At 36.4% G+C, this 15,814-nt stretch overlaps 1 protein-coding gene across 2 annotated transcripts in view; it reads right to left on the reverse strand.

Annotated features, from left to right (window-relative positions):
• LOC129256916 (mucin-2-like) overlaps positions 1-15,814 on the reverse strand; it is a 30,730-nt gene that overhangs the window by 5,605 nt on the left and 9,311 nt on the right. For both annotated transcript variants that reach the window (XM_064097447.1, XM_064097446.1), the window contains exons 2-3: positions 14,855-15,171; positions 1,313-5,267 (exon numbers count right to left, since the gene is read on the reverse strand). In XM_064097447.1, the coding sequence (XP_063953517.1) occupies positions 1,313-5,267; positions 14,855-15,070 (4,171 nt within the window). In that variant the 5' untranslated portion in view covers positions 15,071-15,171. The remainder of the gene's footprint in view (positions 1-1,312; positions 5,268-14,854; positions 15,172-15,814) is intronic.

Raw genomic sequence — 15,814 nt, forward strand, 5'->3', positions numbered from 1 at the left:
TTTGAAAAATACGCTTAAATTAGCATAAACATTTTTTTAGTCAAAATTTCAAAAATTCTGTGTAGAAATTTAGTAGACCTCATTCTGATTCAGCTCTACCAGATGGAAGGGAAAAAATCAAAATCGGTCAACAAATAAAGAGGCACTTTTTGTGATTTACATGTATGAATAAATTTCACATAAATTAGCATAACAATTTTTTTCTAGTCAAAATTTCAAAATTCTGTGTAAAAGTGAACCTCATGAAGCTCTACTAGATGGAAGAAAAAAATCAAAATCGGTCAACAAATAAAGAAGATTAAGAAGAATTTTATGTGAATTTTGAAAAATATGCATAAATTAGCATAAAAAACTTTCTAGTCAAAATTTCAAAATACTGTGCAGAAGTTTGATGAACCTCATGAAGCTCTACCAGATGGAAGCAAAAAAATCAAAATCGGTCAACAAATAAAGAAGCATTTTTTTGGAATTTTGAAAAATACGCATAAATTAAATTTGCATAAATTAACATTAAAAAAATTTCTAATTAAAAATTCTGTGTAGAAGTTTAGTGAGCCTCATGAAGCTCTACCACATGGAAGAAAAAAATCAAAATCGGTCAACAAATAAAGAAGCATTTTGGGGGAATATGAAAAATACCCATATTAATTTTGCATAAATTAGCATACAAATTTTTCTAGTCAAAATTTCACAATTCTGTGTAGAAGTTTAGTGAACTTCATGAAACTTTACCAGATGGAAGAAAAAATTTCAAATTCGGTCAACAAATAAAGAAAATTAAGAAGCATTTTATGTGAATTTTGAAAAATATGCATGAATTAGCATAAATAAATTTACAGTCAAAATTTCATAATTCTGTGCAGAAGTTTGGTGAACCTCTTGAAGCTCTTCAAGATAAAAACAAAAAATCAAAATTGGTCACCAAATGAAGAAGCATTTTTTGTGAATTTTGAAAAATTTGCACAAATTAGCATTATAGCATATTTAATGAGTTTCAAAATTCTGTGTAGAAGTTTTGAATCCCCAACCTAGTAACCTAGTGCTATCATATAAAGCAAACAGAATTGAAATCGGACATGAAATGACGAAGAAACAGTTTGAAATTCTGGACGGACGACAGACGAAGGACGCCATGGCATAAGCTCATCTGGCTGGCCCTTCGGGCTGGATGAGCTAAAAAATTGGAAATATCAAATCTATTCGCAAACTGTTTTTAAAAGTTTGAATATTACAAGAATAAAGTATGATTTAATCTTAAGGTAGGCTAAGAAATCACATTACATGAGATTCACATGAAAACTAATATAGTTACCTGTTGTGGTTTCTGTCGGAGTTGTAGCTGGTTGAGTGGTGACAACTGGCGTGGACATAACATCATGTCGACTGGATGATGGCGGTGTTGGTTTGATGTCAGAAACTGAAACAAAGTGTGATGATATGGGCATCGATACATCTGTGCTGGGAAGGGAAGGCAGTACTAAAGTCTGGCCTGTCATAGATGTCTGAGAAACAGTAGGACTAGGTGATATAATAGAGCTGGATGACATCACCACTGAAATGGACAGTACTGATGGTGATGGCGAAGGGCTAATCAAGGAGCTCATGACCATCTCTTCAGTTGATGAGATTATGGGACGTACACTAGAGAACAGTTCTGACTGGGTTTTACTGGAGGGGATTGATGATGACGGAGTAAGACTTGACAAAGAGCTCATGACCATCTCTTCAGTTGATGAGAACATGGAATGTAAACTGGTAGGCATTAGTTGAGTGCTCAAATGGATTGATGACATCATAGGACTAGGCAAGGAACTCTTTTTTCCAGATGACGAGAAAATGGAAGGTACACTCATAGACAGTTCTGAGTGGGTTCTTAAATTGCTTGATAAGGAGGGTACTGATAATGATATACCTAGAGAAAAGGAGCTCCTTACCATCACTTCAGTTGATGGAAATACAGAAGATACACTGGTGGACATTAGTTCTGATTGTGTTTTTATCTCTGTTGATACTAAACTCCCTGTCTCAAGCAAAGAACTTGTGATCAATGATGGTACAAAAGTGGTCTTGGAGTCAGAAGAATGACTTGAGAAATGTGACGTTGCTGAAAATACAGGAGAAAATGCTGTTTGGGTAGAAGACCTGTAATGGGGACTTGGAGAGTCCACAGAAGATGATAATGCCAATGAGCTTGATGGCTGGACAAAAGTAGAATGATAGATGTAGGACTGTGAGAACACAGATTGCATGATGGTACTCAAAAGTGTAAATTTGAGACTGGAAGCTATTTCAGACGACAAGAATGTTGAGGTTTCACTTGACGAATCTGAAAAGAACAAGGTCATTGACTTATCAGATTCTAACCCAATACTTGTAGTTTCCTGACTGACAGTAGAAGTAAGGACAGAGTGTGCAAGAGATGCACCAGTGGATGATAAAGTGGGAGTTGGGAAACTTGCCATTGATGAAACAGAAAAAGGAGATGACTGAAAAGCACTTGTGCTTAATATCTCTGAAGTTGATAGTTGAAGAGTTGTTAAAAACATGTCTGTCGAAGTTTGCTCCGAGGGTGAAATAGAACCAGTAGGTGCTGAAGAATTTACATATTTCACAGATGAAAGTGATGGTGCCATGCTTGTGCTAAGAAATGGAAACTCACTGGTACTTGAGCTAAATAATGACACAAGATAGCTTTTTGATAAAAAAGCTGATTCAGAAGATTGGTGTAAGATAGAAGTTGATATCTCAGACACACCAGTAGTCACCAAACTATGTGTTTGAAAGAATGTTGAGGTCATGGATATTTCAGTCACTCCACCAGTCAAAAGAGTTCCTCTCGATATATATGACTGTGTGACAGATAACATTTCAGTTATACTGACTAAGGAAGCAGTGATAGGGGTGTTTGGCAAAATTGATGTCAAGTAATTTGACATCTTTGGAGACAAAGATGAGGATAAACGTTCAGACAGAGAAATGGTGTCTATTAAAGTACCAGTGCTCATAAAACTATCCGAGGGTAAGGTGGGAGATGCTGTAACATCCTTAGTGCTTAGAAGTGTATTCACTCCAATCAGTGATGACAAAGAAATTGTGTCAGTTTCCACAAGACTTGATTGAATCATACCTGATGCAGATGTTTCAAAGGTAGACATCACCAGCTTGCTGGAACTGGAACTTGTGAACGTTTCAGTGGATGGTGGCATAGGGCTTAAAACATAACTAGATGACATAGTATTTGGAGGTGCAACAGTGGATGAGAGAAGGACTGTTGTACTTTGAACAATGTCAGATGATTGGATTTCAATGGACCTCGGTGATGTAGGAAAGACGGCAGTAGCTGTTGAAACATCTTGTTTGGAGGATACTCCTGAAGAGGTCATAAGTGTTGTCACTTCACTTGTGGTTACATGTGTGAGCGAGGGTGCTGTGATGCTCGTTGTTGAGAATAAACTGGTATGAATTTGTGAAGACATTGGGGTTGATGTTGAAAGCATTGTTATCATTGTTCCTCCTGAACTAGTCTCAATATGCGAGGTTAACATTAGGCTATTTGATGTCTGAACATATCCAGTGGAAAATATAGTTATCTCTGATGAAAACAGGAGAGTGCTTAAGAAATATGGAGAAGTTGACAAAATAGCACTATCTGAAGGTGTTGATGTAATCTGGGATGATGTTGTTACCTCTACTGATGTAAGCCTAAAGGTGTGTGTACTTTCAAAATCTGAAGCTCCTAAAGATATTGTAAGCCCTGTAGATACTGATGGGATGAGACTTCCACCACTGGACATTTCAGGAAAAGCAGTTGAATCCAATATGGAGCTTTGAAGGGTAGATAGTAAACTAGATGAAAACAAGCTCTCAATGGATTGACGAGAGAGCATTGTGAATACCAAGCTGGTTGATGGAACAGATTCGTCATAAGAAATACTTGGTGATTTGGGTATTTGCAAAGAAGATGAAATTATATCAGTTGACTTAAATATACTTTGACTATCATCCAATGTACTGTGTACACTGGGAAAGACTATATTACTTCGTGAAATTATATCACTTGAAATGAAAATAGAGGTCAAAAACTCTTCTGTTGACTCTGAACTTTCCAAAGGTGAGGAGATTTGTGTCTGGTAGGAAGTAGTTCTTTGATGAGATGTAGGAGAGAAAAGTGATGTCTGCACTGACAAACTAAACAAGTCAGCTGTAGGCAACATGAAGAAGGTTGACAAACTTGTCATGAAGAGTGACTGTGAAAGAGATACCTGTGTACTCTCTGTTCCAAAACTTGTCAATGTACGTATAGATGGAGATGGGCTATATATAGAAGTAGGTGTAGAGGAGAAGTCCATTGGAGTTGTTGGAAATTCAAATCCAGATGTACTGAATGAAAAAAATGACATTGTCTGCTCACTACGTGATGATGTAAATGAAAGTGTTGATTCTACAGATGTTAACATAGTCTGCATTGATTGATCACTAGATGAGATTGTAAGCAGAGAGGTTGTAGTCATGACCGAGGCAGTCTGCGATGGTTTGGGAGTTGGTACCACAGTCCTTGCTGCCTCTCTCTTTGAACGTCCTCTAGCATTCACACCATCATTTCTCACTTTTGTAATATACCAATTGATCACATTGAAGCCAGTAGTGTCTCTGAAGTGCCCAGATGCAATATTTCTAGACAACACCTTTGGAAATTGGATAATAAGGTTTTGTGTCGCACAGGGAAGTGGCCATGATACAACAATTCCATTATTGCTTCCAGCATTGTGACCGTTACCCGGACCAGCTGCAATCACAACATCTTTCTGCATCTTCAAGATAACACTACTATGCTTGGAGCTCATGATGAATTCTTGTAAGGGTTGATTAACAAATGAAGCTAAACTGGTGATCAAGGATATTCTGCTGGCCCCAATGAGTTGGTTTACATCTGCATCAAACAATACAGACATGACAGTCTGTATTTCATCTCTCCTGCATGTATCACGCTCACTCATTTTCCCAACTGTATATAATGTCTGGTGGGGTTTGGCACCAACACCTGCTAAGATTTCTTTCTTGGTCAGTTCCTGTGATGCTTCAAAATCTACATCAATGGCAAAGATATCTTGGGCTTGAACAGATGTTGTATTGTCAGACATGAATAACAGAGATACCTTCATCAAATAGAAACCTTTCTCTGTGACCAAAGGAATTCCATAGAGCGTATAAGAAGTTTGGTTGAAGTCGAGCCATGTGGGGATAGAGCTGGTCCCAACCTCTGATACCTAAAAAATATGAAAAATAAACAAATGTTTGGTTTATTACCCTTTTAAATACATTCCCAAATTAATACTCTCCAAAATGCTAGAGTAATTGATCCGAGCTCATGCTGACACAACAGACAAAGAAACTCAACTGTACAATTTTATGAAACAGTTTACCTTTTCAGAATATGAATCAATTGCTCTTGCACTCAAGATATCAATTGTAGTAGTCCAATACATGAAATTGAAACTGAGCAAAAATCATGTTTGAACAGTATATGCTATTTTTTATACACACAATTACTCAATAATAAATCACAAACAAGTGCAATGGTTCCCTAAACTGAAATTATCAAATCAACTTTAAAAAGTTACCATTTTTCATGAAACTAAAATACGGAAAAAGATATTTACCTTATTCATAATTAACGTACACAAAATTATATTTTTCATAGAAATAAAATACTGGTAATTTTTTTTTCACCTTATTAATAATTAAGGTAAACAAAATATGTAAGGAAAATCCACCTAGTAGAAAATATTTGGACTGGTACTGAAAATTAAGACAAAGGAACCAATTTGCAGTGTGTAACATTGGGAGTTTTACATTGTCACTTTTTTCATGTAGGCCTGCTTCTGTCACTCCTTTCTACTCTGATGCATCCATTCATTTTATCATTTAATCATTGCAGCTTGTTATTCATCTACATCTTCTCATGAATTATTGTTTAAGGAATTACTGAATTTTCGAAGACTACTCCATTCTCTTTATTTATACTGTAATAAAAACTTCTTTTTGTTTTATAATGCAAATTATGTTAATAGCATAAAGATTAGATGTGTCAAATGAAAGCCCTTCTAATATACAGTCATTGCACTTCCAGACTTCATATTTGGAATTGAGTTCCATTCATGTTACTGTTATTGTTTATCTGTTTTCTGATATGTTTGATGCATTTGATTGTGCTGATTTCCCAAATATTCATTCAGAACATTTATATGATTCATTTTTACGTAGAAACCTTACATCTTATCATCAATAAATAGTAAGACACCTAAATATCGTGGAAAAAAAACACCTTCAACTTCATATTGCCTATAATATACAAATAATGCACAATTATGACCATGTTGTGGCGATGCAGCCCACTTGAGGGCACTTACAACATGGGACAAACACAAGGCACTTGTGCAAGTGCTTTTTGCATAATATTGTGAATACCCTAGATACCGGCATCGTAAATAACATGAATTACAAATGTGCATTATTTGTTTTTAGAAAACAAATTGGCAGAATGAATTCATAGAGGAATGTTTGTTCTTCAAATCCCTCGATCCTTTGTTGCACAGACAAAGAGGTCACATATAATTTTCATTATGACATTCACAGGCACATCTACATGTATTATGCGTGCCTATAAAGTAATCTCCATAGCCTTGAGTTTTATTGAAAGCATGCATACCTGATGGCATCTTAGTTTTTACATGTTAAGGGGAAAATGATGCACCCAAAATGCACAGTACTGCACACTAAATGCACAGTTCTGAACTCCAAAGATACACAGCTTGGAGGTTGCCTATAACTAAAGTATAATACATATACTCTATTGGCTACATCAGACATCCTTAAACCTGTTATATACAACAAAACACTTCGCCACAGGTCAATAGATTTACCAGGTTGAAATAATCACATCACTTTTCTCAAATCACTGGTTTTTTTTTTCAGGCCTTAGGTTTGTGAACCCTTGATGTCTAGTGTCCCCATCTGAAAATTATTCTTCATATTCTTACATGGCACTGGACCCTATGAAATAAATGTTGAAATGTGTCCAGGGATGCATACCACTCCGAAAAAGGCGAGCTCGTACATACAGACCACAATGGATGAATACCAGATCAGTAGAGGCTGTAAAACTTAAACACAAATATTGGAATAGATATCAGAAAAATCGATCGGAGGAAAACTGGAGGCTATTTGTTATACATCGAAATAGGGCAACAGCAGAAGTCCGAAGTGCTAAGGCCGAGTTCGAGAACCAGATTGCAGAAAAAGTAAAGGACAATGCCAAAAGTTTTTGGAAGTATGTAAAGAGCAAAACCAAATCTAGAGCTGGTTTTCCTGATCTTATTACAGAAAATGGTTTTACAGCCAAGACTAACGAAGAGAAAGCAAGCACTTTTAATGCTTTCTTTGGAAGTGTATTCACAGTAGAGGATCTGTCTTCAATGCCTTTCATCCAAAAGAAAACTGAAGTAGAGATAAGAGAAGTAGAATTCAAAGTCCAAGATATTGAAGATTTACTCTCTAAGCTGAATGTTGACAAATCACCTGGACCTGACGGGATAAACTCCAGAGTTCTTAAGGAGGTACACAAGGAAATAAGTTTACCGCTACAAATCATCTTCACCAAGTTGATGCAAGAAGGCAGCGTTCCTGATTCCTGGAGACAGGCCAATGTAGTACCACTTTTCAAGAAGGGAAAGAGAAATAATCCTTCTAACTATAGACCTGTGAGTTTGACATCTGTGGTATGCAAGATTATGGAAAAAATAGTGCGTAAAATCCTACTACAACACCTGGAAGAGGAGTATCTACTGAATAAGAATCAACATGGATTTCGCAATGGCAGATCATGTACTACACAGTTGTTGGGCGTATTAGAGGATTGGACTAAAGATATTGATGATGGACACAACATTGACTGCATCTACTTAGACTATCAGAAGGCATTTGACAGTGTCCCTCATAAACGTCTGCTCCGTAAACTTGAAGCATATGGAATAAGCGGTAATCTACTAAACTGGATTGAGGCTTACTTGACTGATCGATCTCAGAGAGTAATGATCAATGGTCATTTATCCACACCACTACCAGTCAGTAGCGGAATTCCGCAAGGTAGCGTCCTTGGCCCCACCCTTTTCATCTGTTTCATCAATGACCTACCAGATGTTGTAAGATCTAGTATGAAGCTATTTGCAGATGATACTAAGATGTACCGTGTTGTAGACTCACAGAGGGATGCAGATATCCTACAGGATGATGTGAATGCAGTAAAGGAATGGGCAAACTTGTGGCAACTGAAATTCAACGAGTCAAATTGTAAAGTTATTCACTATGGTCGAAATAATCAAAGCTTCTCATACCATATGACAACTGAAGACGGTCACCAAGAAGTAAAGTCTGATGAAAAAGAGAAAGATCTAGGAGTCCTTTTTGAGAAGTCTCTATCCTTCAGCACCCATGCTGCTGATGTTGCAAAAAGGGCTAATGCAAAACTTGGAATGATTAAGAGGTCTTTCACAGCATTAAATGAGAAAGGATGGCTCAAGCTTTATAAAGCCATTGTAAGACCTACTCTGGAATATTGCAACTCTGCATGGGCTCCTGTATATAAACGAGATGAAGATCTACTTGAAAAGGTGCAACAGAGAGCAACCAGACTATTGCCTCATCTCCGTCATCTAGACTATCCTGAAAGGCTGAAGGCGTTAAATCTACCTACTCTATCATATAGAAGACAAAGAGCTGAACTGATCCAAATATACAAAATTTCAAAAGGACTTGATCAAATTGACCTAAACAACTTCTTTGAGATGGATGTTCATGGTAGAACCAGAGGTCACAGTATGAAATTAAGAAAAAAAGATGCAAATTGCAAATAAGGCAAAATGCATTTTCAATTAGGAGTATAAATAACTGGAATGCTTTACCAGAGGAAGCGGTTTCTGCATCAAGTGTCAATATGTTCAAATCAGCTATTGAGAGGCACTGGAAAAACTATCCACTAAAGTTTTTACCCTACCAGAGACTATCCAACGTGACGAGGGGCAAATAAGCTACAAGCTTTACGTCTCTACATCCAAGTAAATCCAAGTAAGTAAGTAAGTAAAAAAATAAAAATATTTCTTGCCATAATACAAACCTAATACAGGTTTTGCTTTACATAACTGACTTCTTCTGTAGATCATCATCCTGCTCAATTTAGGCACTTTCAAATATGTCTTGCTCTAAATTCACATTTATTACAACCATGATTGAGTACGCGCGCACGTGTGACCAAAGTGTGATCAAAATTCGGCTTTCTGTTGGATTTATATCAGGATTTTATCATTTTCAGCTTATATATCATACTTCTTACTACCACAATGACTGTTCCTACCACTTCAACGATGAAAATGCGGTCCAAATCTCGGATTGAGAAAGGTAACTTTGAAGCCACTGAGCTACCACCGAAAGGGGACTTTGAAGTACGAGGCCAGATCCAACAAACGCCCGGGGCGCACCCGATGGATTCAGCCAACAGATCTCCAACGATTTCAGGTGATCATTCAACTGTGGACGTATTGAATGACCCCACATTGCTACGCAGTATTCGCACTCAGGTTGACAAAGCGATCAGCGAAGAAACACATTCTCGTCTCATCCAAGCAATTATCGACGCAGTGAAAGAAGAGGTGACGAAGCAAGTCTACGAGTCCATTCAACTGGATCTTCACAAATACTCCGAAGAAATCGCGACTCTTCAATCTTCAGTTGACGATCTCTCCAGACAAGTGAATGAAATCCGACGATTGTGTGAGGACCAAGAGCAGTATTCACGTAGGCAGTGTCTTCGTTTCCATGGAATCGCTGAGAATCAAGAAGAAAACACAGATCAGCTGATCATCGATGTTGTTCGTCGCAATCTTGGAATCAATCTTGATCCCGTGCATATCGACCGTAGCCATCGGATCACACCAAGATCTAAGAGCAACGCATCGCAGAAACCTCGTCCGATCATCATTAACCCTATAGCACCTGAACCGCCCGAGACCGCCCTTCCTATTACACACTGAACCGCCCTTAACCGCCCGTACGTTTTCTTTGCGCTATAGTATCTCTTGTCTATGATTTACCGTGGTAATAATGCGTGTGCATACCGTATAGGTTGGCTACTATATAGATCTGCATAGAAAAGTGTATGCTCCTATTGAGTATAATAGAGAAAAACCGATTGACATGCATCGGTGTGTAGCAAGTTCCAGACTGTTGCGCAGTCGATCTCAGCAAAGATGGCTGCGTCCATGTCTCGGAAAACCACTTACTTCGCCGAAGAAGCTCGGGCGTTGCTATAAGTTCATCAAAAACGTTGGATATCACACAGAGTGACATCTAGATGTGAGTTGGAATTAATTTTTGACATATTTGATCCAAGATTTGGCGAAAACTTTAGTATTCTGTCAGTGATACTTTACATTTTTTTGAAGGCGTGGGACTGGGGCGGCTGAAACCCGAACTTTTGTTTTTTTTCTTCTCGCGCTGCAAACGATTGTCAAAGGTCAATATTCGTACATCTGATTGAACTTTGCCATGTACCATTCTATTCAACAGGTCCTATGCTACAAAATAAATATAACTTGTAATGAACAAAAGTAAATTTATAAAAAACTATTTCAATTTGTTTGGAACAATGCCTACTTATTACCAGTTTTATTGTTTCCTCCAGTGAGTAATTGCCATTATGCATAGGAATCTGTAGGTGCTAAAGGGTTAAGTTCACCCGATATAACACCCGACAAGAGATCTAAAAAGCTCGATCTAAACTCAAGGGTACTAATATCTTCATTCATGAAGATCTCACCGCGAGCAGACAAGCCATCGTCAGCAAACTTCGCTCGTATAAGAACGTCAAGAAAGTCTGGACACTTGATGGGAGGATCACGGTTGTTAATGCTAACGGAACGAAGATCTCGATCACAAGTCTAGCTGACACTGACTCAAAACTGTAAAATTGTTTCCTTGTTGATTGAAAAACTTTTTTATAGTGTTACACTCAATTTCCTTTTAACGCTTGAGTAAAATTGTTAGCACTTTTTGTTATATATTGTTTACTTCTTTACTGTAATTGCCTATCACTATGCCTTAAAAATATCCATGTATTTATTGTAAGAAAACAGTTAGAAATAATCAGAATGCTATGCTTTGTATTAACTGTAAAAACTGGGGACATTTAGATTGTTCTGGCATGTCATTACCATTTTTCAGATCAAACACTGACTGGATATGCGATTGTTGTCTGTGGAAAGAGCTACCCCTTCATGAATGTTCTAATCAATCTGTGTTAATGAGCTTAAATAATTCTGATTCAGATCAGACAGACTTAAATCTGACAGACAATACAGTAAACATATCAGCCCATAATGAGATTGAGTCGGAACCCGAATAACTTATATTTCCAAATAGAAAGGGACTTAAAGTTGCCCATTTAAACATTAGAAGTCTTCGCAATAAAATGGTTGATATACGATGTCTTCTTAAGCGCTGTTCATATCATCTAATGTCATTATCTGAAACCTGGTTAGATGAGACTATTGGCAGTAATGAATGCTATATTGAAGGTTATTATTTGGAGAGAAAAGACAGAGGTTGTTTAGGGGGCGGAGTTTGCTGTTACATTCAACAGGGTCTACCTTATATTAGGAGGTACGATCTTGAAAGTGAAAATTTAGAATTGATCTGGATTGAACTAAAGCCCAAAAATGAAGCCAGTTTGTATGTGGGCATCATTTATCGAAAACCAAATTCCACCATATCCTTTTTTGATGAATTAGATAACAATCTTGAACAAGTATTTTCATTCTCAGATAGAATAATATTACTAGGCAACTTTAATTGCAACATGCTCACTGTTAACTCATTATCAAACAAATTAATAGAAATTAGTCAATTACTTGAACAAGTATTTTCATTCTCAGATAGAATAATATTACTAGGCAACTTTAATTGCAACATGCTCACTGTTAACTCATTATCAAACAAATTAATAGAAATTAGTCAATTACTTGAACAAGTATTTTCATTCTCAGATAGAATAATATTACTAGGCAACTTTAATTGCAACATGCTCACTGTTAACTCATTATCAAACAAATTAATAGAAATTAGTCAATTACTAGGTTTAAAACAACTCGTCAATGAGCCAACTCGTGTGACCCCTTTTAGTAAAAGCCTCATAGATCTGATTTATGTTTCAAACTCATTAGGTGAGCTATATTCAGGTGTGCAGTCTATTGGGTTTAGTGACCACTCCTTAATATATGTTGTTACAAAATTGAAAACACAGAGATCACCTCCTCAGATCTCACAATTCCGATCTTTCAAGTTTTTCAATGAAAATGCATTTCTTAGTGACGTTGAAAGTATTGATTGGAATGATTATTTTATGAATGAAACTGATGTTGACGTCATGTGGAACAAATTCAAGAAAGCTTTTGTTGAACTTTCAAACAAACATGCGCCGTATGTATCAGTACGTAAAAAAATCAAAGGATCTCCTTGGATTACATCGGCTTATAAACAATTAGCAAGAGACAGAGACTACTGTAAAAAGCAGTTCTATAAGATAAAATATGATAGAAATAAAAATGAATATGAAAGTACTGCTATGTTGGTGAAATATATTTCACTCAGAAACAAAACTAATACTCTCAACAAAAAACTGAAAAGGTCATATTATCGTAGTAAGATAGAGGGGACCAGTGATATGAAAGAAACCTGGGATATTGTTAAAGGGTTGTTGCCTAACAACGACTCGAGCGAAGGCTCTCATCTGGTAATTGATGGTGCTATTGAATCGGATCCTTTTAAAATAGCAACAGAGTTTAACACAATGTTTAGCAAAGTTTTTTAATCGATTCATGGTAAAGACCCTAGCGAAATAAAGGACAAGAGTGATGACGCTATCAAAAGACTTCGTGAAGTACATTAACGCTTTACTTTTAGAGAGATAACCGTTGACTTTGTAAGAAAGGAATTGAATAACATCAATTGTACAAAATCTGTAGGCCTTGACGACGTCCATCCAAGATTGTTAAAACTCAGCGCACAATCGGTTGCCATTCCTCTCGTACGCATTTTCAACCAGTCCATACAATCTGGACAAATTCCCAATGATTTTAAGCTGGCTAAAGTAGTCCCTATTCCTAAAACAAAGACTGCTAACGAACTCAACCATTTTCGCCTTATCTCCCTTCTCTCGATCGTTTCCAAAATTTTAGAAAGAGCGGTCCACTCTCAATTAATGGAATATCTTCACCACAAAGAATTGATGTCTCATCGGCAGTCAGGTTTTAGGAGTAAACATTCCACCTCGACGTGCCTAACAGAGTTTACTGATATGTTATACGATAACCTTGACAAAGGCTGAGTAATAGGTGCTGTTTTTGGACTTTAGAAAAGCCTTTGATATTATCCCTCACGATATCCTTACCAAGAAATTATATTATTTTGGCATAAGAAATATAGAGTTAACATGGTTTGAATCATACTTAATTAGAAGAAAGCAATGTGTGTCCTATAAGGGTACTACTAGCGATTTTCTGCCTGTTCATTCAGGGGTACCGCAAGGTTCAACTTTGGGCCCTCTACTGTTTTGTATGTTCATTAATGACATTAGTAATTTAACTATGCATTTTAATACTAATATTTCTCTGTATGCAGATGATACTGCAATATTCTCTTCTGGATATGGAGTTAAAGCTGTTTAAACACAGTTGCAAAGTGATGTTTATGTTTTAAGTAAATGGTTAAAAGAAAATGGTTTAGTTGTTAATACAGATAAAATGAAAGTTATGTTATTTTCAAGTCGGAGGAAGGTACAACCAGTCAAGATGCAGATATACATGAATGGTCAATCCATAGAAAATGTAATTAAGTTTAAATATCTGGGTGTCACCTTCAGTCATATTCTGGACTGGTTTCTTATATATCAATTCCATCATTAAAAAGACCATGAATTCTATAATATGCATGCAGAGAATTAGGCACTGTCTGACAAAAGACGTACTCGCCCATTTGTATTTTTCTTTAATCCTTCCTCATATTGACTACTGTTCAACTGTTTGGGGATCATTAAAAGTGAAAGATTTGCAGCGACTTCAGAAGTGTCAAAACAAATATTGTCGTTTGGTATTAGATGTAGACTACTATACCCCAGTCCAGATTATGTTACACTCTCTGAAGTTACAATCTGTTAAGAAAAGAGTGAATTATAATTACCAAATACTTATGTATAAAACTTTAAACGGTCTTGCTCCTGGTTATTTAATGCAAACAATGCCTTTGAGACCTAATCACTATCCTACTAGATCAATCTCATGTCAACAATTGTATCTCGCAAAACCAAGAACCGAGTATAAAAAACAGTCATTCTCCTATATAGCAGCAAAGCTATTTAACTCATTACCAGTACCCATTAAGTGCTCTGTTTCACTTCCTATTTTTAAACGAAACGTCCGTAAATTCCAAGCAAGCTGATTAATTTTTATACTGTTTTTGTCATAGTATGTATAGGCCTTACCCCCCCCCCCCTCCCCTCATTGTTATTTGTTTATTATGTATATATATTATTTTTGCATTGTGTATTTTAATCATGTATGTTATAATTGTTATTGTAAAATGTTCGCATTGTGATTGATAGCAGGGCTCCCTTGTAAAGCAGGCCTCTGGCTTGAATGGGACTACCCTGCTTTTTTATAAAGAAAACATGAATAAATAGATAAATGAATAAATAAATTCACACATGTATATCCCACTTCAAATTATCAAACTACTCCAGACTACTTGCCTCATAAATGAATTTATGTTCGTTTAATTTCATTCTTGGCTCTGGAATGCTGTATTTGAAGTACTTTCCTATAGCTGCTTTAGCATCATGAAGGTCCAGGTCTTCAGATCCTCCAGGATCATACTGGAGCTTACAACGGACCAGGTTCCAGTGGAGAAGTAAGACATAGCTCAAGACAAGCAAAGATGTCATTGTGGAAGAACTGGAAGAGGACATTGTTTTACATCAAGCTAGCTCTGTTGGATGGATGCCTATACCTTTCAACTCTTGGAATCATTTTTAAATCTTGTCTAGATCAAGCTGGATCATTTGCTAGTCTGTGGAAAATAAAATAATAAAAACTTAAATTAATCAATCAATTAATAGTATTAATATTAGAGCCCCTAGAGATGAATGAATTTCAGTTATTATCAATTATTCAAGTCATATAAAGCTCAACATTTATAACTATGGACTGGATGCCAAGGGGCAACCGAAATATAGGCACTTGCTCACTGCAACCACCCTGTCTGTGGTGAATCTATCTACTGTACATGTTATGCAGAATACAATACACATTAAAAAAAATATTTAAAATATCACTTTTGTAGTTACCAAAATACTAAGTTCCATACAGTTGTGATTTTTTTCCCATTAACTTGGGGGCAATTACAAGGTAATTGATAAATTATGTAATTAATTACAATTTATTAGCAATTGTAATTTGTAATTGAAATTTTGATAAGGAGAGTCATTTCCATTACTGTCAATTACTTTTACATTCAATAACTTTACAATAAACTTACCATTAAATTAACTCTGCTTGTTTAGTTAGAACTTTTTACCCTTATTTTACGGTACTCTCTTTCATAAAACTATTTTTTCCAATGATGTGGGGGAAAGAGGAGACACCATAGGAATTAAAATGCCATAGATTAAAAGAAGGGCCACTGAGGTTTTGACGAAACTTTGCTCGTAATG

The sequence above is a fragment of the Lytechinus pictus genome, chromosome 3, assembly GCF_037042905.1.
Source record: "Lytechinus pictus isolate F3 Inbred chromosome 3, Lp3.0, whole genome shotgun sequence".
Lineage (NCBI taxonomy): Eukaryota > Metazoa > Echinodermata > Echinoidea > Temnopleuroida > Toxopneustidae > Lytechinus > Lytechinus pictus.